The sequence below is a fragment of the Trachurus japonicus genome, chromosome 22, assembly GCF_045865225.1.
Source record: "Trachurus japonicus isolate A0001 chromosome 22, Traja_1.0".
NCBI lineage: Eukaryota > Metazoa > Chordata > Actinopteri > Carangiformes > Carangidae > Trachurus > Trachurus japonicus.
In genome coordinates this window covers 4,650,685-4,673,952 of record NC_140928.1, presented here as the reverse complement: position 1 = coordinate 4,673,952, position 23,268 = coordinate 4,650,685, and the positions used below count along the sequence as shown (strand labels likewise).

Below are 23,268 nucleotides of genomic sequence, written 5' to 3'. Positions count from 1 at the left end.
GCGCCATATATAATATTTTTAATAGAGATTAATCGCGAGTTAACTATGGAAAAAATGCGATTAATCGCGATTAAAAAAATTAATCGTTTGACAGCCCTAATATATATATAGCTATATATGTTTCAGGTGTATATATTGATGATTTGATGGGTTTTTTGATGCTTCAGTAACATCGTCCCAAATCGTCTTCCAGTCTAAGTTTTGCCCCAAATCTGATTAAGTCAAGAATATATTTTGTTTTCAGTGTAAAAATTATGTATCTTACTTTCAACACAGCTTCACCGCAATACTCATTTTGTTTTTGTTTGTTTGTTCATCTCATGCTGTATCTTTTGTATCTGGACATGGACACAGAGAGGAGATGTGAAACGACACTGAGGTAGTTTATGGCTCTTAAATCCACTAACGTTTCAACTACCTTCAGGTTGTCTGAGTTGAGGTCGGTCTTGTGCTTGTCTGTGGGCTTGTATCCTCCGTGTCGGCCCTGGATCACGGGGTCCAGCAGCTCCTTGAAGACCTCGTACGTCTCCTCGTCGCCGGCGATGCAGCCAACGCTCAAGACGAAGGGACGGCCTTTACGTAGAGTCAGAGGAGACAATGGACAGAAAACACAGACTCACATCCTCACTATCTGAATGTGCTAAACACAAACACAGTCTACAGAGTGAGAACTGGCTACCTGCCGAGACTGGCGCATTTCCACTAGCGCGCTTCGGCTCGACTCGGCTCGGCTCGGCGCGCTATTTGCGTGTTTCCACTAGCACGCAGTACCTGCAACCAGGTACACTTTTGGTATCACCTCAGCCCTGGTTCCAAGCGAGCCGAAGCATTACTAAAACGTGACGCCAGCCGACTGCCTTCCACTGATTGGCCGATGAGTGTCATTTTTGTTTTTCGGAGAAGTGAAGCTCCAGGTCCGAGCAGCGACCGGTTCATCACAGAGGCAGCAGCCCGGCTCCTGACGTGCTCCGCCGGCCAGCCTACCATCGTCACCCCGGGGAGAAAACGACCGCTAATTAACTTACCCGATGGCTTTTAGAGGTTTTCCACCGGCTGGTTAAACTCTTTTTAGGGGATAAATGTTGGTCTCATTGATGAAATCTAACAATTGTGGCTGTAGCAGAAGTTTGTTTGTGCTTAGACCGGTTAGACAGAAGAGCAGCACTGCCTTAGGTCTGTACTGTAATGGTAAATTTGAATATTCCTTTGTTTTAATCACTTGTGACGTCCCTACCCCCTGCTTTCCCTCCAAGGTATCAGATCCTCTTTTGTTTGTCACCCATTTGTGTATTCTAATGTCTAGACCTTGTAATTGCATTTCAAGTTCCAGAGACATCCAACCTCTCATTTCCTCATGATATACTCAAACCCTTTTGTATTTTAAAGTGCATTGATTAGACCTCTTAATCACACCCCAGGATGTCGGTGCCAATACCTGAAAAGATATCCTGAGTAGGGGGCTGACCCCTGCAGCAGACAAAGGGGTGTGGAATATACCTGAAGGGGAGTTCCTCAAGTATAAATGTTTAGGTCTCCCCATTATCTTTGTCTTTTCATTAACATCACCCACTCGGGTCGAATGGACCTTTCCTTGCAAGGAAATAAAATCATCATGGCCGGCCAAGTCTCTATTTCATTTTTCACCAGCAACAGCAACAGAAAATTTCCACGACAATTTGGGGGCTCGTCCGGGATTCCTCGTGCAATCGTCTGGGATGGACGGCTGGCAGCGACAGGCCAGCCTGGAAAGAGAAAAGTTTTCCAGCCTCCAAACCTCAAAAAGAGGGGAGGGCTGCTACTGTCGTCCTGGATCATTGCCGCTGGAATTCTGCGAACTAAGTCAGGGAAATTCATCTGGTGAGCACTGAAATATTGACATTTAAATTATTTTTCTCTAAAATTTGGGTTTAATTAGACATAACATTTTAATTTCTCATGTTATCCACAATCGGTCGGCTTTTTGATCACTTGTAGCACAAACTAAGAGATCTGCTTTTTGATCACTTTGTAGCAGGGACAAAGGGATCGGCTTTTAAATTACTTGTAGCCTGAACGAAGTGATTTGCTTTTTGGTCGATTGTAGCATGAACAATATGATCGGTTTTGAATTACTTGTAACCTAAACTAAGTGATTTGCTTTTTGTCGCTTGTAGCACAAACAAAGCGATCAGGTACTTTCTAATCACTTTCTAGCCTTAAAGAAAGTGATTTGCTTTTTATCGCTTGTAGCATAAACGAAGTGACTGTTCTTTTTAATCATTTTGTCGCCTTAAACAAAAATGATGCTTTTTAGGATATCGCTTGTAGCATAAACGAAGCGACCGGTTCTTTTTAATCACTTTGTGGCCTTCAAGAAAGTGATTTGCTTTTGATCATTTGTAGCATAAACAAAATGACCTCCTTTGGAATCACTTGTAGCCTTAAACGAAGTGATTTGCTTTTGATTGCTTGTAGCACAAACAAAGCGATCCTTACAGAGACGTCTGTATTGAATTATCGTGCACGATCTCCATTTGAAATGGGGAATATTCCGTTGAGATGACTCCGGGGGGACCGATTGTGGATGTTATGAAAAGGGAAAATGTGGGAACTAAAATTTTAAATATTTGAAATGTTTGTACAGCAACACAAGAATTGCTTAAAAAAAAAAAGAGAGAGAAAATTTTGAAAAAGAAAGAAAAATGCAACTCACACTAACACTACAGCACCAAGCTTATAGATTTCCTTTTCTTTGTTTCCACAGTTGACAGCTTTGAAGCTGGATCCAGACCTCAACGGCCATCCACCATCATCCCTCAGCTCCACCGTCATACAACTCTGCAACACCCAGCAAGGGAAGAGAAACGGACTCCACCACGCCACAACAAAAAACCAGGAGCAGCCCATTCTGATGTGCCTGTTCCATCATCTTCTCCAATTGCACACAGACTACACCATTCCAATCAAGATATAGCCTTCAACATGCCCATGGTTGAAGTGTCAGGACCAGAAGGTACAACAATGGTTTTCTGTGTATGGACTATGGACATCAACATGGACAACTCAGTCATGGACACAAAAAGAAAGGACACAGGAACTCAGGAAGAAAAGTTCCCAGTGACGTCTGCCATCATTGTCGCCAACATGGACATTGGATACGTAACTGTCCCCTAAGAACATCATCAACTCCAGCAAACAAACATAGACTGAGGATGATCGGGGATGGTCGGAGGGGAATGGATCCTTGCTGACAAGCTTGACCAACCTGTGAAACCTGAGAAAGGTTGCCTGAAAATGTTTCAAATGTTGCTAAAGTTATATATTTACAGAGTTTAGAGCGTTGCTCGGCGCTGTGTAAATGACGTCATGGCGGCACTAGTGATACTCAGTTGTAATGGAAACACAACCAAACCGAGCCGAGCCGTGCCGAGCCGAGCCGTATCGAGCCGAGCCATGCTAGTGGAAATGCGCATGAACATTTGAAACATTTTCAGGCGAGAAAGTAGTCGTTTAGATCCCCAACGTGTTGAAAATCTGACAAAATACCAACTGTTTACAATTTTGTTTCGACGAGGTCGGCGTCACTAAAGCTAGCCGTAGTGAGCAACGCACTTCCGGTTATTTTCACAAAATAAAACACCCGTTGCCTTTTATCATAAGGAAAGCCATTACCATAGAATTGTTGCTTTTACTTTGTAAACAGGAAGTGAACCCACCCTCGCTGTAGCTAGCTTTAAACCGCCGTTTTGACTGCTCTCGTCCCGTTAACGGCATTTAGCCGTTCAATATGCCTTACCGGAGAGTCTCTTGCCAGCTCTGAGATCGGCCTGGTTCATTGTAAAACATTTATTTATTGATGTAAATGTGGTGTTTTCTGTGCGTACAGAGCCGTTTTCGAGGTAAATTCATACAAAACCGCTGATGCGCGTTGCGTTCAGGGACAGTTTTTCAGCAAGCAGTCTCCGTATTTACCCTGTATTTACCTCGAAAACGGCTCCGTTTCGTATCGTTCCGTCATTATCTCATAGCGTGGTGGTTGTGCAGGTCACAACTTGTCTACAAAAGCGCTGTGGAGTTTTGGGATGTTGAATTTGATGAGTTTAATGAGGGAAACCAAGAAATTCCGTTAGCCTCCATAGTGTAGCTCTGAGCAGCCAGCTGCTGCGCTCCGCCGTACTGAAAATAGCTTGCACCTACAATTAAAGGTAATGAACCTATTACTACTATGACTATAGCGATTATGGCAATGGGCCAATTTGCCAAAATGTTGAACTATCCCTCTAAGCTTACAGACCAAATTTGAGGTATTTTACCAAAAGTCCCCTTCAAAAAAGTATTGACTTTTAGACGAGGGAACAAGAAGTGCTAAAAACGCTGACGGAGTTCCAGGTTTACTGGCAGTAGTTATGAAATAATCATGTAACGTTAGAGACAGAGTTGTTTTTCAGGCAAATGCAGCCGGAACTACATTTCAGACACGGCTGCTCTGATTTCAACAGCACGAGTAGTTCAGAGTATTTTCTTCATGTGTTTTAATGTTGCATAATTATACATTATTATCTCATAGCGTGGTGAATGTGCAGGTCACAACTTGTCCACCAGAGCGTTGTGGAGTTGTTGGATTGTGTATTTGATGAGTTTGATGAGGAACAGGGGACCTGTACCGTTCACCTCCATTGTGTTCACTGAGCTGCTCACGTCTCTGCCCCGCCGATCTCAAAACAACATGCACCGATAATTAAAGGTAATGAACCTACTGCTATGATGACTATAGGGATTATGGTGATAGGAGAAATTGCCAAAATGTTAAACTATCCCTTTAAAGCTGTAGGCAGCAACACACTGACACAGCTGTGGATTATCAGCTGCTCTCTGCATACATTATGCAACACTGTAATCTTTTACCATTTTCTATAATAAAGCTGTGAAGTGTATCTGTGATAATGGAGGAGGGGGCAGCAGCTAACTGGTCTCCATATGTCTGAATCTGTTGCTCACACTTTATCCCTGCAGCAAGGTCACAGTGCAAAAAGCTGTTTTTTGTTTTTTCTACCTGGGTTATCAATCCCGGGCTGGATGACATCATCCAGACTAAATCCACTGGGCGTCTGTTTGCTTCTCAGACGCTCGTACATGTCCGGAGTCAGGAAGTCGGTCATGAGGTTGTGGTGTTGACTGAGGTCCGGGAACTCCTGCTTGGAAGCGAACTTCATCTTCACCCGGTTGTATGTGTTACTGAAAGGCATGGCTGATCCCTGCACAGTGAAACAAACCGGTCGGCATCAGGTCTGCAGCTCAGTCATGACCACATTTTACACATAACCCTGTCATAAACATCACAGTTGTCTTTTATTGTAATTCGGAAAGTTATGCCCCTTTTGGTGCAAAGTTGACATTGTTTGAGATGTCTTAGTTATGACAACTTGACATAAACCAGGACAACATAACATAAACATGTCATAGAAGACCTAATTGTCAAAGTTAAAAAAAACAAAAAAACAAACCCATTTAGCCTGACATCTTAATGTGACATTAAACTGTAATGTATGAATGGTTTTGACACTGTCACAAGATCATTACAATTGTCATAAATGTTGTCCTTTTCATTAAGATGTCATTAAGCTTTTCTTTCTTTCTTTATTTCATTTAGACATTTAGACATGTTCGAAATACATTAATTCATTAATTCAAGTATAACTACACTGCCAAATGAGTTTATAACTGTCACATTTCCCTCCTACAGTAATGTAATAATGATTTTAACTGTCATTAAGTGTCATTACATAGTCAAATCAGTTTATAACAGTGTCAAAACCACCCATATAATATGACAGTTTAATGTCACATTACGATTAGTGCTGTCAAAATCAACGCATTCATTTTGGCAATTAATTTTAAACATTTAATGCGTTAAAATTTTTTAGTGCAATTAATGTCATTTTGTTTACGTCCGGTGGCAGCTGACCCATAACCTTTGAATGTATTCACCTTTATTTTTTCCTTATCCTCCAGATTGTGTTGTCATTTCATTATCATTGTTTTTCTCAAAGAAATGTTTTTTTCTTGTATTTAGGATACTCCTTTTATGTGAAGCAGTTCTTTTCCCTTTCGTTCTCCCTCTTTTTTTCTATCTAGGCTTGCATGTGACTTGTGATTTATGAATAATGACAGATATGCAACAGGTGTGTACCCTTAGCCACTCCTCTTGCCATTCCACACAAGACTTGCCAAAGGCCTTGTACTGGCCGAAACATTGTCAAATACATTTCTTGCACTTGGAGCTGAGTGTGCAGCGTTTCTCTTTCCTTCCTATGAAGGAATAATAATTCCTATGTCAGTATTATGAGCACCCATTCAAATAAAGTGTTACTTTTTTTCTTTTTCTTTTTTTTTTGATATTTTTTGGGGGTATTTTTAATGTTTTAAATTGGCAGTGGAGAGATAGAGAGACTACTTCAGACTACACTGTCATCAAGAGTGTAGGTTTGCCTATGGACAGTATGGACAGTATGGACATGTCCTTACCAATATTTTTGAAAGAGCAGATTTGTTCCTACCAATATTTGAGCCAACTGTTTGTCCATTGTTTGATTTTGGTGAATAAAATACCGCAATTTATAATAAACAAAACGCCTTTATCTATTAGGCCTGAACAAGTATAATGTTTTTGTTTTGTTTTTTCAAATATTTAAGTCAATTTTGATTTTAATTGTGCCGATGAGTCTATTTTAATGGATAAATTAAACCCAAAAGGTTATTAAGTGACTGAATTTGGCTTAATTTATTATACTAAGATTTAATTTGTTATTGTTTTAGTTTAAGTTGATGAATATCTGAATTTGCACATTGCTATTTTATATTTTTGTCTCCTTGATTACATTCATGCCCTGATCAGCAAGTTTTTTTTTCAAGAAGTACTTTCTTACTCTTACTCAAGTAATTATTTGGATCACTACTTTTTACTTTTACTTGAGTCATATTATGCCAGAGTAACAATACTCTTCTGTCTGTATCTTGGAGCTCTTTTAAGCCAGTGCGTTCAAAATGTGAGAGAAAATATAGTTACATGTGTCTGCTATTAAATTGTGTTGCTGTTATCTCTGCAACACAAACAGAAAATGTATGGTTTAGTCTCAAACACAAGAAGTGAAATTTTACAATTCACCCCATAGTCTGGGTCAGTTGATATGTAACATTATTAAATAAGTATTAGCTTTTTATTCAACACTTAAATTACTTTTTAATATAACTGTGTGTGTGTGTGTGTGTGTGTGTGTGTGTGTGTGTGTGTGTGTGTGTGTGTGTGTGTGTGTGTGTGTGTGTGTGTGTGTGTGTGTGTGTGTGTGTGTGTGTGTGTGTGTCTATGGTGTGCCTCAACTATATTAGTCTCATCACCTGAACCTTAACCATTTGTCTTTGACTGTCGGTATTGCCTATAGGTCTTAAAAGACAAAGAAAAAATAAATGCAATTAAAAGTTTGGTTGGAAAAGGTTACTAAATTGCTGTTGTTACAACCAACCCCCAAGCTCTTGTAACTATCTTACCTTACAGCTAACAGCTAAAACATCTAACAACTTGCATGAAAGATAATCTACATAGACACACAATAAACCTGTTTGATGAGTTTAACTACAAAGCAGGCGATGCTATCACAAAAATAAATGAAGGGGAAAAATACTTTCTTGCCTCAAAATTATTAAAATATTCTTCTGTTTCTGCCACAGGCTACTATACCTTTTCACATATGGAAATAGCACTAAACCGAGCGTGAATCTGATGATTCATATCTTGTTCCATATAGGAGAAACTGGAAGTGTGACAACTGTAAGTCATGTTACAACCATCATCAACCGGTCTCGCCTACAATATTTGGATCCTCTACCCACATCTGTTTTTCCTCCTACCTGTTGCTGACAGACTTGGGCTCTACTATTACTTCCAGGGGTTGAAACGAAGATCACAAACCAGCGGCGTCCCTGCTTGAGATGACTCGAGATCGTAATTTATAGCCGAGCATCTCTCCTCCCATCAGGTGACTCCTTCTGCACACATTACATTTCACTAGCCTACTAATTCACATTTCTGAATATAACTGGGGATTTTGCACATAAGATCACATCATATAACCTGATTAATCTCTCTCATATTGCTCCACACCAGTTACATGGACAGAAATTAAAGTTACATACCATGTAAAGGCATAAATTATAAATTTAATCGTTTTTTGTAACATTACAAAAGCAAATATCTAAGCATGGGTGTAGGAAGCAAAAGAAAAAAGTCGGTGCCTCCTCCTCTGGAAAATTTTTACTCTAGAAAAACTTTTAGACGCTCTTTCTGACCTTCAATTAAGCTCTATGCTCCAGAAAAAACTGAATAATGCCTTTAAAAGCCAGGTGAACACATTTTCAAAAACTCATTTTAGAGATGCACATTTTGTTTGTTTTTGTAGAATTACCAGAACAACAACAGAAAAACCTTTAACCTTTTACTATTACTATGTTTTAATATTTTTTCATGCGAGAAAGTAGGCTAACTGTTTAGATCCCCAATGTGCGGTCGGTTTATCCAAATGACGGCTGTTTACAAGTTTTACACAACTTTTACATCAATAAATGCATGTTTTACAATGAACCGATCAGTCTGCATCAAATTTTCTTTTCTTTTATTAAGTTATATAACATGGCAGCATTTTTAATTTGTACATTTTCTGACCTACATATTTCCTAGTAGTTGCGCTTCCTGTTGTAGGCTAAACAATAAACATGAAACACACATACGCACATAAGACGCAGGAGCCTAATCAGAAACCGGGACACTGTATTTATCATGTAGCCTATACAGGGATACTGAATAACCAGGTTTTCTTATTTCATTGATCAAAAAACGGGATCGCCTACTTAAAAAGTCAGACAACTATCTGCATCTGGACAGAACCACACTGTTAATGGTAAAACATCAATTAAATGCATTTAAATTCCAAAATACATTAAAGAGACAATAAGGAGTTTGTATTTGGTTATAAAAAAGTCTCATATTAATGTGGGTGAATCTACGTTACCCACTTGTGAATGGGTCCATTTCGATAAATGTATTGTTTTGTCTTTATCGTTAGCCTATTTTAATTTCCCCTCTAAGGGATTAATACACTATACCCAGGGGGCAAAGCAAAAAAACAGACATGGAGCGTTGTAAAAGGTTTGACACCAGAAATTATATCTAGGAACTTCAAGGATTAAAACCTGGGTGGACGACCCGGTCAACTAGCTGCTGGAAAGCTACAGGGGCCAAAACCCCTTTCTTGGGTAATTTTGCTGGCGAAATTATGTAAATGCAAATATTTAGGTACTACAATGGCATAAATAGTCATACAACTATAAAATTTGGCAGAGAGTATCTGGACACATAGGGGGAGGAATGAAAAAAAGATTCTGGGGTTTGTTGCAACTCGATTTTAAGATATCACCCTCAACATCCCAAAAAAGACCAAAAAAAAGTACTGTTCGCTTGACAAATTCTTAAAAAAAAAAAGATTATTTTTCAGCACTTTATGGAGAATATCTATGCTTAACATGTATATAGACAATTTCCTTAATTCATAAGCTTCCATTTGAGTCCAAGATAGCCTTTCTACTAGCTACTGGAAAGCCACAGGCTGTCTCCAAACAATGCAACACCTATTGTGAAAAACTACATGTTAACTGACATGATCAGAAAACATTCTATTTCTGGTCTCCCCAAAGTGAACAGACAGAGAAGACCGTTGGCCACAGCAAGTTGGCCTTTTTGAGATAGAAAGGCTAGCTTGGACTCAAATGGAAGCTTATGAATTAAGGAAGTTTTCTATATACATGTTAAGCATAAATATTCTCCATAAAGTGCTGAAAAATAATCATTTTCATGAGAATTTGATAGGCGAACAGTACTTTTTTTTTGTCTTTTTTGGGATGTTGAGGGTGATATCTTAAAATCGAGTGGCAACAAACCCCAGAATCTTTTTTTCATTCCTCCACCTATGTGTCAAGATACTCTCTGCCAAATTGTATAGTTGTGTGACTATTTATGCCATTGTAGTACCTAAATATTTGCATTTACATAATTTCGCCAGCAAAATTACCCAAGAAAGGGGTTTTGGCCCCCTGTAGCTTTCCAGCAGCTAGTTGACCGGGTCGTCCACCCAGGTTTTAATCCTTGAAGTCCCTAGATATTATTTCTGGTGTCAAACCTTTTACAACGCTCCGTGTCTGTTTTCCAAAAAACTGGGATTTTACCCCCTGGGTAGCCTACTACTTCCAGTCCAATCCAAAACTGTAGAAGAGGACAAGTACAGACAAGTCCCATAGTGTCTATAATAAAGAGGGAACTGGAAATGAGCCAGAAGTTAAAACTGAAGGGAACATAATTCATGTTATATGCATACATCACAATGTTGAACATCAGACAAGAGAGACCGTTTCAACACTCACGGTTTGTGCCTGAGGTCTGTGGGAAAATATTTCAACAAGATTTGAACGGATTCATTCGTAAAGCTTCATGGTGACCTTTAGCATGAATCCTAATAACCTTTCAACCCACCTTTAAAATGTCCCAAAATGAACCATGTTCTAAGTTGTTCCCAATCTTTGGAGGAATCTTCAAATTCCTAAATGCCTAGTAAACTGTGCAATAGGTATGGTGTGCATGGGATTGTGAGGGACCGGAGCGGCCTCCCCACGTAAAGGGGATCAGGGCAGACCAGACTTAGGTGATGGAGGTTGGAAACAGAGCCAGCGAAGCGTCGAGTGCCAAAAGACAAGGTTTTTTATTTTACAAAAAAATCAACAATAATCAACACACCCTCTGAGGGCAAAAACAGGTCCAAAAAATGACCCTACCCTAACCTCACACCAGGTTAGAACTGACCTCATAGCCTCACACCAGGCTAGAGCACCTTTCCTCAGAGCTGCCCGGAAGCCAAATGCCACTCCCTTAAATACAGCTGCTGTGAGTTAACTTAATTGGGGCAAACCATTACTGCAGGGCAAACCAAACACTATGACGGTCCCTCAAACACATCATTTACATCAATACACACCAGGGGCCTCATTTATCAAAGAGCGTGTAAAAGTCCTCTTAAATTTTCAGTACGACGGAAAGGCAAAATGTGCGTACGACCAAAAAATATACACTCTTTTCAGATCTATCAAACTCCGCGTACACACGGCTGCACGGTATTTCCCTTGATAGATCACACCGGACCTGAGAAAAGCGTGGATGAGAACACGCCTCATACCCAGCCCCCTAAACGGCCCCACGCAACCATATGTGGTCAATGCAAATCAGTTACGTGCATATTAAGTAGCCATGTGCACTCTGGAAACGTGTGGAATGACGTCAGTGGAAGACGGTGAAGACAACAGACGGACGGAGAGCGGAGGAAGAAGCGGAATTTCTCTGAAAGCGATACACGGTAACACGGCAATATCAGTCAGAAACATCATCTTGCATTGAAAGGCTACAATAAAAACAAAAAACTCCCAAATCTAAATGAAACAGAACAGAAAGAAGAAGAATCATATTTATTCTGCCCCTTATTTTAGATTATGTCATAATAATTTAAAGCAGGGTTTCCACTGCCAGTCAGTACTACTTTGCACCCCTTTCCACTAACCCCCAACTTCCGTTCACTGGAAGACTTTGATTTTCATTTGTGCATAGCTATATATTTAAAAAAAAAAAAAAAAAAAACATTGAAGTCCACCAGTCTGTGACTTTTCCTAAAATGATGTTGGGCAGCACCCAGTTTTGTTAAATACAATAAATATTATTCACACAAAAAATATCGATCATGTTTTCTCATTTGCTTTGATTTGCGCCGACATTATTGGGCTTGCTGCTTGCTTGTGTGTGTCCAGTCTGGCTACGTAACACACGCACGTCGCAGAAATTATTTTCCAGACTGGACAGACGGGTTGTGGAAGAGGTGTAGCCTACATGCAAGGGAAAAATATCAATATGATATCAAAAGAAAACGAAATTCGTTTTATAAAGCCAGTATTTAGGAGCAAACTAGTGTAAATGCACAGGGGAAAAATCTGAGTCGCTGTGCTTTTCATGTAAAGTGCCGACGTCAACACGTGTGCGGTGGTGGTGGTTGGGGGGGGGGACATCATCACCACCACTACTTCAAACAGTGTCCGCGCTCCTCTCTCCCTCTCATACTGCAGTTCTCTGACTCTGCAGCGGTGTCGCCAATTCCTCTTGTTCTTCAAAAAGCGTGTAAATGCCGGTACGCCATGGTCGGACTGGTCGTAAATTTTTGCTCTTACTCCCGACAAGTTTTGGTTTGATAGATCCCAAATTAGGCGGAGAAAAGTGCGTACGCACAAAATGGGGGAAAGAGCGTGTAAAAAAGCGTGTATCCACAATGATAAATGAGGCCCCTGAATAAACAATACAATCTTTCACATATCCACACAATACCTGTGCAACATGATCACATAAAACCATATGATACAACAAGACAAACACCCCTGAGCACCATGGGCTATGCCCACCCAGGCCCGCGCTCGTTAAAGACCGCCCCTGCAGCGGCGCGCTTCCACAGAGGAGCAGTGGAGCTGGGGCCTCATGTATCAATGTTGCGTACGCACAAAAAAGTGGCGTACGTCATTTTCCACGCCAACGTTCAGGGGCCTCATTTATCATTGTGGATACACGCTTTTTTACACGCTCTTTCCCCCATTTTGTGCGTACGCACTTTTCTCCGCCTAATTTGGGATCTATCAAACCAAAACTTGTCGGGAGTAAGTGCAAAAATTTACGACCAGTCCGACCATGGCGTACCGGCATTTACACGCTTTTTGAAGAACAGGAGGAGCATCTCTCCTCCCATCAGGTGACTCCTTCTGCACACATTACATTTCACTAGCCTACTAATTCACATTTCTGAATATAACTGGGGATTTTGCACATAAGATCACATCATATAACCTGATTAATCTCTCTCATATTGCTCCACACCAGTTACATGGACAGAAATTAAAGTTACATACCATGTAAAGGCATAAATTATAAATTTAATCGTTTTTTGTAACATTACAAAAGCAAATATCTAAGCATGGGTGTAGGAAGCAAAAGAAAAAAGTCGGTGCCTCCTCCTCTGGAAAATTTTTACTCTAGAAAAACTTTTAGACGCTCTTTCTGACCTTCAATTAAGCTCTATGCTCCAGAAAAAACTGAATAATGCCTTTAAAAGCCAGGTGAACACATTTTCAAAAACTCATTTTAGAGATGCACATTTTGTTTGTTTTTGTAGAATTACCAGAACAACAACAGAAAAACCTTTAACCTTTTACTATTACTATGTTTTAATATTTTTTCATGCGAGAAAGTAGGCTAACTGTTTAGATCCCCAATGTGCGGTCGGTTTATCCAAATGACGGCTGTTTACAAGTTTTACACAACTTTTACATCAATAAATGCATGTTTTACAATGAACCGATCAGTCTGCATCAAATTTTCTTTTCTTTTATTAAGTTATATAACATGGCAGCATTTTTAATTTGTACATTTTCTGACCTACATATTTCCTAGTAGTTGCGCTTCCTGTTGTAGGCTAAACAATTAACATGAAACACACATACGCACATAAGACGCAGGAGCCTAATCAGAAACCGGGACACTGTATTTATCATGTAGCCTATACAGGGATACTGAATAACCAGGTTTTCTTATTTCATTGATCAAAAAACGGGATCGCCTACTTAAAAAGTCAGACAACTATCTGCATCTGGACAGAACCACACTGTTAATGGTAAAACATCAATTAAATGCATTTAAATTCCAAAATACATTAAAGAGACAATAAGGAGTTTGTATTTGGTTATAAAAAAGTCTCATATTAATGTGGGTGAATCTACGTTACCCACTTGTGAATGGGTCCATTTCGATAAATGTATTGTTTTGTCTTTATCGTTAGCCTATTTTAATTTCCCCTCTAAGGGATTAATACACTATACCCAGGGGGCAAAGCAAAAAAACAGACATGGAGCGTTGTAAAAGGTTTGACACCAGAAATTATATCTAGGAACTTCAAGGATTAAAACCTGGGTGGACGACCCGGTCAACTAGCTGCTGGAAAGCTACAGGGGCCAAAACCCCTTTCTTGGGTAATTTTGCTGGCGAAATTATGTAAATGCAAATATTTAGGTACTACAATGGCATAAATAGTCATACAACTATAAAATTTGGCAGAGAGTATCTGGACACATAGGGGGAGGAATGAAAAAAAGATTCTGGGGTTTGTTGCAACTCGATTTTAAGATATCACCCTCAACATCCCAAAAAAGACCAAAAAAAAGTACTGTTCGCTTGACAAATTCTTAAAAAAAAAAAGATTATTTTTCAGCACTTTATGGAGAATATCTATGCTTAACATGTATATAGACAATTTCCTTAATTCATAAGCTTCCATTTGAGTCCAAGATAGCCTTTCTACTAGCTACTGGAAAGCCACAGGCTGTCTCCAAACAATGCAACACCTATTGTGAAAAACTACATGTTAACTGACATGATCAGAAAACATTCTATTTCTGGTCTCCCCAAAGTGAACAGACAGAGAAGACCGTTGGCCACAGCAAGTTGGCCTTTTTGAGATAGAAAGGCTAGCTTGGACTCAAATGGAAGCTTATGAATTAAGGAAGTTTTCTATATACATGTTAAGCATAAATATTCTCCATAAAGTGCTGAAAAATAATCATTTTCATGAGAATTTGATAGGCGAACAGTACTTTTTTTTTGTCTTTTTTGGGATGTTGAGGGTGATATCTTAAAATCGAGTGGCAACAAACCCCAGAATCTTTTTTTCATTCCTCCACCTATGTGTCAAGATACTCTCTGCCAAATTGTATAGTTGTATGACTATTTATGCCATTGTAGTACCTAAATATTTGCATTTACATAATTTCGCCAGCAAAATTACCCAAGAAAGGGGTTTTGGCCCCCTGTAGCTTTCCAGCAGCTAGTTGACCGGGTCGTCCACCCAGGTTTTAATCCTTGAAGTCCCTAGATATTATTTCTGGTGTCAAACCTTTTACAACGCTCCGTGTCTGTTTTCCAAAAAACTGGGATTTTACCCCCTGGGTAGCCTACTACTTCCAGTCCAATCCAAAACTGTAGAAGAGGACAAGTACAGACAAGTCCCATAGTGTCTATAATAAAGAGGGAACTGGAAATGAGCCAGAAGTTAAAACTGAAGGGAACATAATTCATGTTATATGCATACATCACAATGTTGAACATCAGACAAGAGAGACCGTTTCAACACTCACGGTTTGTGCCTGAGGTCTGTGGGAAAATATTTCAACAAGATTTGAACGGATTCATTCGTAAAGCTTCATGGTGACCTTTAGCATGAATCCTAATAACCTTTCAACCCACCTTTAAAATGTCCCAAAATGAACCATGTTCTAAGTTGTTCCCAATCTTTGGAGGAATCTTCAAATTCCTAAATGCCTAGTAAACTGTGCAATAGGTATGGTGTGCATGGGATTGTGAGGGACCGGAGCGGCCTCCCCACGTAAAGGGGATCAGGGCAGACCAGACTTAGGTGATGGAGGTTGGAAACAGAGCCAGCGAAGCGTCGAGTGCCAAAAGACAAGGTTTTTTATTTTACAAAAAAATCAACAATAATCAACACACCCTCTGAGGGCAAAAACAGGTCCAAAAAATGACCCTACCCTAACCTCACACCAGGTTAGAACTGACCTCATAGCCTCACACCAGGCTAGAGCACCTTTCCTCAGAGCTGCCCGGAAGCCAAATGCCACTCCCTTAAATACAGCTGCTGTGAGTTAACTTAATTGGGGCAAACCATTACTGCAGGGCAAACCAAACACTATAACGGTCCCTCAAACACATCATTTACATCAATACACACCAGAATAAACAATACAATCTTTCACATATCCACACAATACCTGTGCAACATGATCACATAAAACCATATGATACAACAAGACAAACACCCCTGAGCACCATGGGCTATGCCCACCCAGGCCCGCGCTCGTTAAAGACCGCTCCTGCAGCGGCGCGCTTCCACAGAGGAGCAGTGGAGCTGGGGCCTCATGTATCAATGTTGCGTACGCACAAAAAAGTGGCGTAAGTCATTTTCCACGCCAACGTTCAGGGGCCTCATTTATCATTGTGGATACACGCTTTTTTACACGCTCTTTCCCCCATTTTGTGCGTACGCACTTTTCTCCGCCTAATTTGGGATCTATCAAACCAAAACTTGTCGGGAGTAAGTGCAAAAATTTACGACCAGTCCGACCATGGCGTACCGGCATTTACACGCTTTTTGAAGAACAGGAGGAGCATCTCTCCTCCCATCAGGTGACTCCTTCTGCACACATTACATTTCACTAGCCTACTAATTCACATTTCTGAATATAACTGGGGATTTTGCACATAAGATCACATCATATAACCTGATTAATCTCTCTCATATTGCTCCACACCAGTTACATGGACAGAAATTAAAGTTACATACCATGTAAAGGCATAAATTATAAATTTAATCGTTTTTTGTAACATTACAAAAGCAAATATCTAAGCATGGGTGTAGGAAGCAAAAGAAAAAAGTCGGTGCCTCCTCCTCTGGAAAATTTTTACTCTAGAAAAACTTTTAGACGCTCTTTCTGACCTTCAATTAAGCTCTATGCTCCAGAAAAAACTGAATAATGCCTTTAAAAGCCAGGTGAACACATTTTCAAAAACTCATTTTAGAGATGCACATTTTGTTTGTTTTTGTAGAATTACCAGAACAACAACAGAAAAACCTTTAACCTTTTACTATTACTATGTTTTAATATTTTTTCATGCGAGAAAGTAGGCTAACTGTTTAGATCCCCAATGTGCGGTCGGTTTATCCAAATGACGGCTGTTTACAAGTTTTACACAACTTTTACATCAATAAATGCATGTTTTACAATGAACCGATCAGTCTGCATCAAATTTTCTTTTCTTTTATTAAGTTATATAACATGGCAGCATTTTTAATTTGTACATTTTCTGACCTACATATTTCCTAGTAGTTGCGCTTCCTGTTGTAGGCTAAACAATTAACATGAAACACACGCGCACATAAGACGCAGGAGCCTAATCAGAAACCGGGACACTGTATTTATCATGTAGCCTATACAGGGATACTGAATAACCAGGTTTTCTTATTTCATTGATCAAAAAACGGGATCGCCTACTTAAAAAGTCAGACAACTATCTGGACAGAACCACACTGTTAATGGTAAAACATCAATTAAATGCATTTAAATTCCAAAATACATTAAAGAGACAATAAGGAGTTTGTATTTGGTTATAAAAAAGTCTCATATTAATGTGGGTGAATCTACGTTACCCACTTGTGAATGGGTCCATTTCGATAAATGTATTGTTTTGTCTTTATCGTTAGCCTATTTTAATTTCCCCTCTAAGGGATTAATACACTATACCCAGGGGGCAAAGCAAAAAAACAGACATGGAGCGTTGTAAAAGGTTTGACACCAGAAATTATATCTAGGAACTTCAAGGATTAAAACCTGGGTGGACGACCCGGTCAACTAGCTGCTGGAAAGCTACAGGGGCCAAAACCCCTTTCTTGGGTAATTTTGCTGGCGAAATTATGTAAATGCAAATATTTAGGTACTACAATGGCATAAATAGTCATACAACTATAAAATTTGGCAGAGAGTATCTGGACACATAGGGGGAGGAATGAAAAAAAGATTCTGGGGTTTGTTGCAACTCGATTTTAAGATATCACCCTCAACATCCCAAAAAAGACCAAAAAAAAGTACTGTTCGCTTGACAAATTCTTAAAAAAAAAAAGATTATTTTTCAGCACTTTATGGAGAATATCTATGCTTAACATGTATATAGACAATTTCCTTAATTCATAAGCTTCCATTTGAGTCCAAGATAGCCTTTCTACTAGCTACTGGAAAGCCACAGGCTGTCTCCAAACAATGCAACACCTATTGTGAAAAACTACATGTTAACTGACATGATCAGAAAACATTCTATTTCTGGTCTCCCCAAAGTGAACAGACAGAGAAGACCGTTGGCCACAGCAAGTTGGCCTTTTTGAGATAGAAAGGCTAGCTTGGACTCAAATGGAAGCTTATGAATTAAGGAAGTTTTCTATATACATGTTAAGCATAAATATTCTCCATAAAGTGCTGAAAAATAATCATTTTCATGAGAATTTGATAGGCGAACAGTACTTTTTTTTTGTCTTTTTTGGGATGTTGAGGGTGATATCTTAAAATCGAGTGGCAACAAACCCCAGAATCTTTTTTTCATTCCTCCACCTATGTGTCAAGATACTCTCTGCCAAATTGTATAGTTGTATGACTATTTATGCCATTGTAGTACCTAAATATTTGCATTTACATAATTTCGCCAGCAAAATTACCCAAGAAAGGGGTTTTGGCCCCCTGTAGCTTTCCAGCAGCTAGTTGACCGGGTCGTCCACCCAGGTTTTAATCCTTGAAGTCCCTAGATATTATTTCTGGTGTCAAACCTTTTACAACGCTCCGTGTCTGTTTTCCAAAAAACTGGGATTTTACCCCCTGGGTAGCCTACTACTTCCAGTCCAATCCAAAACTGTAGAAGAGGACAAGTACAGACAAGTCCCATAGTGTCTATAATAAAGAGGGAACTGGAAATGAGCCAGAAGTTAAAACTGAAGGGAACATAATTCATGTTATATGCATACATCACAATGTTGAACATCAGACAAGAGAGACCGTTTCAACACTCACGGTTTGTGCCTGAGGTCTGTGGGAAAATATTTCAACAAGATTTGAACGGATTCATTCGTAAAGCTTCATGGTGACCTTTAGCATGAATCCTAATAACCTTTCAACCCACCTTTAAAATGTCCCAAAATGAACCATGTTCTAAGTTGTTCCCAATCTTTGGAGGAATCTTCAAATTCCTAAATGCCTAGTAAACTGTGCAATAGGTATGGTGTGCATGGGATTGTGAGGGACCGGAGCGGCCTCCCCACGTAAAGGGGATCAGGGCAGACCAGACTTAGGTGATGGAGGTTGGAAACAGAGCCAGCGAAGCGTCGAGTGCCAAAAGACAAGGTTTTTTATTTTACAAAAAAATCAACAATAATCAACACACCCTCTGAGGGCAAAAACAGGTCCAAAAAATGACCCTACCCTAACCTCACACCAGGTTAGAACTGACCTCATAGCCTCACACCAGGCTAGAGCACCTTTCCTCAGAGCTGCCCGGAAGCCAAATGCCACTCCCTTAAATACAGCTGCTGTGAGTTAACTTAATTGGGGCAAACCATTACTGCAGGGCAAACCAAACACTATAACGGTCCCTCAAACACATCATTTACATCAATACACACCAGAATAAACAATACAATCTTTCACATATCCACACAATACCTGTGCAACATGATCACATAAAACCATATGATACAACAAGACAAACACCCCTGAGCACCATGGGCTATGCCCACCCAGGCCCGCGCTCGTTAAAGACCGCTCCTGCAGCGGCGCGCTTCCACAGAGGAGCAGTGGAGCTGGGGCCTCATGTATCAATGTTGCGTACGCACAAAAAAGTGGCGTAAGTCATTTTCCACGCCAACGTTCAGGGGCCTCATTTATCATTGTGGATACACGCTTTTTTACACGCTCTTTCCCCCATTTTGTGCGTACGCACTTTTCTCCGCCTAATTTGGGATCTATCAAACCAAAACTTGTCGGGAGTAAGTGCAAAAATTTACGACCAGTCCGACCATGGCGTACCGGCATTTACACGCTTTTTGAAGAACAGGAGGAGCATCTCTCCTCCCATCAGGTGACTCCTTCTGCACACATTACATTTCACTAGCCTACTAATTCACATTTCTGAATATAACTGGGGATTTTGCACATAAGATCACATCATATAACCTGATTAATCTCTCTCATATTGCTCCACACCAGTTACATGGACAGAAATTAAAGTTACATACCATGTAAAGGCATAAATTATAAATTTAATCGTTTTTTGTAACATTACAAAAGCAAATATCTAAGCATGGGTGTAGGAAGCAAAAGAAAAAAGTCGGTGCCTCCTCCTCTGGAAAATTTTTACTCTAGAAAAACTTTTAGACGCTCTTTCTGACCTTCAATTAAGCTCTATGCTCCAGAAAAAACTGAATAATGCCTTTAAAAGCCAGGTGAACACATTTTCAAAAACTCATTTTAGAGATGCACATTTTGTTTGTTTTTGTAGAATTACCAGAACAACAACAGAAAAACCTTTAACCTTTTACTATTACTATGTTTTAATATTTTTTCATGCGAGAAAGTAGGCTAACTGTTTAGATCCCCAATGTGCGGTCGGTTTATCCAAATGACGGCTGTTTACAAGTTTTACACAACTTTTACATCAATAAATGCATGTTTTACAATGAACCGATCAGTCTGCATCAAATTTTCTTTTCTTTTATTAAGTTATATAACATGGCAGCATTTTTAATTTGTACATTTTCTGACCTACATATTTCCTAGTAGTTGCGCTTCCTGTTGTAGGCTAAACAATTAACATGAAACACACATACGCACATAAGACGCAGGAGCCTAATCAGAAACCGGGACACTGTATTTATCATGTAGCCTATACAGGGATACTGAATAACCAGGTTTTCTTATTTCATTGATCAAAAAACGGGATCGCCTACTTAAAAAGTCAGACAACTATCTGCATCTGGACAGAACCACACTGTTAATGGTAAAACATCAATTAAATGCATTTAAATTCCAAAATACATTAAAGAGACAATAAGGAGTTTGTATTTGGTTATAAAAAAGTCTCATATTAATGTGGGTGAATCTACGTTACCCACTTGTGAATGGGTCCATTTCGATAAATGTATTGTTTTGTCTTTATCGTTAGCCTATTTTAATTTCCCCTCTAAGGGATTAATACACTATACCCAGGGGGCAAAGCAAAAAAACAGACATGGAGCGTTGTAAAAGGTTTGACACCAGAAATTATATCTAGGAACTTCAAGGATTAAAACCTGGGTGGACGACCCGGTCAACTAGCTGCTGGAAAGCTACAGGGGCCAAAACCCCTTTCTTGGGTAATTTTGCTGGCGAAATTATGTAAATGCAAATATTTAGGTACTACAATGGCATAAATAGTCATACAACTATAAAATTTGGCAGAGAGTATCTGGACACATAGGGGGAGGAATGAAAAAAAGATTCTGGGGTTTGTTGCAACTCGATTTTAAGATATCACCCTCAACATCCCAAAAAAGACCAAAAAAAAGTACTGTTCGCTTGACAAATTCTTAAAAAAAAAAAAGATTATTTTTCAGCACTTTATGGAGAATATCTATGCTTAACATGTATATAGACAATTTCCTTAATTCATAAGCTTCCATTTGAGTCCAAGATAGCCTTTCTACTAGCTACTGGAAAGCCACAGGCTGTCTCCAAACAATGCAACACCTATTGTGAAAAACTACATGTTAACTGACATGATCAGAAAACATTCTATTTCTGGTCTCCCCAAAGTGAACAGACAGAGAAGACCGTTGGCCACAGCAAGTTGGCCTTTTTGAGATAGAAAGGCCCCAGGGGCCTCATTTATCAAAGAGCGTGTAAAAGTCCTCTTAAATTTTCAGTACGACGGAAAGGCAAAATGTGCGTACGACCAAAAAATATACACTCTTTTCAGATCTATCAAACTCCGCGTACACACGGCTGCACGGTATTTCCCTTGATAGATCACACCGGACCTGAGAAAAGCGTGGATGAGAACACGCCTCATACCCAGCCCCCTAAACGGCCCCATACAACCATATGTGGTCAATGCAAATCAGTTACGTGCATATTAAGTAGCCATGTGCACTCTGGAAACGTGTGGAATGACGTCAGTGGAAGACGGTGAAGACAACAGACGGACGGAGAGCGGAGAAAGAAGCGGAATTTCTCTGAAAGCGAGATACACGGTAACACGGCAATATCAGTCAGAAACATCATCTTGCATTGAAAGGCTACAATAAAAACAAAAAAACCTCCCAAATCTAAATGAAACAGAACAGAAAGAAGAAGAATCATATTTATTCTGCCCCTTATTTTAGATTATGTCATAATAATTTAAAGCAGGGTTTCCACTGCCAGTCAGTACTACTTTGCACCCCTTTCCACTAACCCCCAACTTCCGTTCACTGGAAGATTTGATTTTCATTTGTGCATAGCTATATATTAAAAAAAACAAAAAACAAACAAACATTGAAGTCCACCAGTCTGTGACTTTTCCTAAAATGATGTTGGGCAGCACCCATTTTTGTTAAATACAATAAATATTATTCACACAAAAAATATCGATCATGTTTTCTCATTTGCTTTGATTTGCTCCGACATTATTGTGCTTGCTGCTTGCTTGTGTGTGTCCAGTCTGGCTACGTAACACACGCACGTCGCAGTAATTATTTTCCAGACTGGACAGACGGGTTGTGGAAGAGGTGTAGCCTACATGCAAGGGAAAAATATCAATATGATATCAAAAGAAAACGAAATTCGTTTTATAAAGCCAGTATTTAGGAGCAAACTAGTGTAAATGCACAGGGGAAAAATCTGAGTCGCTGTGCTTTTCATGTAAAGTGCCGACGTCAACACGTGTGCGGTGGTGGTGGTGGTGGTGGTGGTGGTGGTGGGGGGGTGGGGGGGGGGGTCATCATCACCACCACTTGCTACTTCAAACAGTGTCCGCGCTCCTCTCTCCCTCGCATACTGCAGTTCTCTGACTCTGCAGCGGCGTCGCCAATTCCTCCTGTTCTTCAAAAAGCGTGTAAATGCCGGTACGCCATGGTCGGACTGGTCGTAAATTTTTGCACTTACTCCCGACAAGTTTTGGTTTGATAGATCCCAAATTAGGCGGAGAAAAGTGCGTACGCACAAAATGGGGGAAAGAGCGTGTAAAAAAGCGTGTATCCACAATGATAAATGAGGCCCCAGATGTATCAAAAGTGAAATGACCGTGGAAAAGTGCGGTGGCCCACGCCAACTCCATAGCTGGCGTACGCACGTTTCTACTGCTGTTGTTCCTTTGGCGACACTTAGAGGTGAAGCTGTGAAACTGTTAATAATGTGAAAACAATTAGTCCTCAGAGTAATGTGCACATCAGAGACACATTTATGAACAACTAACCCATCCACATGTTGCAATTAGATAGGTGGATAGAAAAGCATGTGCAAAGTGGTGCAGGAAATATGTCAGCTTTA

The 23,268-nt window shown here is 39.8% G+C and overlaps 1 protein-coding gene across 2 annotated transcripts in view; it reads right to left on the bottom strand.

Annotated features, from left to right (window-relative positions):
• LOC146963273 (creatine kinase, testis isozyme-like) overlaps nt 1–5,261 on the bottom strand; it is a 205,431-nt gene extending 200,170 nt beyond the window's left edge. For both annotated transcript variants that reach the window (XM_085767436.1, XM_085767435.1), the window contains exons 1-2: nt 5,033–5,261; nt 419–573 (exon numbers count right to left, since the gene is read on the bottom strand). In XM_085767436.1, coding sequence (XP_085623562.1) covers nt 419–573; nt 5,033–5,225 — 348 coding nt within the window. In that variant the 5' untranslated portion in view covers nt 5,226–5,261. The remainder of the gene's footprint in view (nt 1–418; nt 574–5,032) is intronic.
• Nucleotides 5,262–23,268: the final 18,007 nt, after the last annotated feature.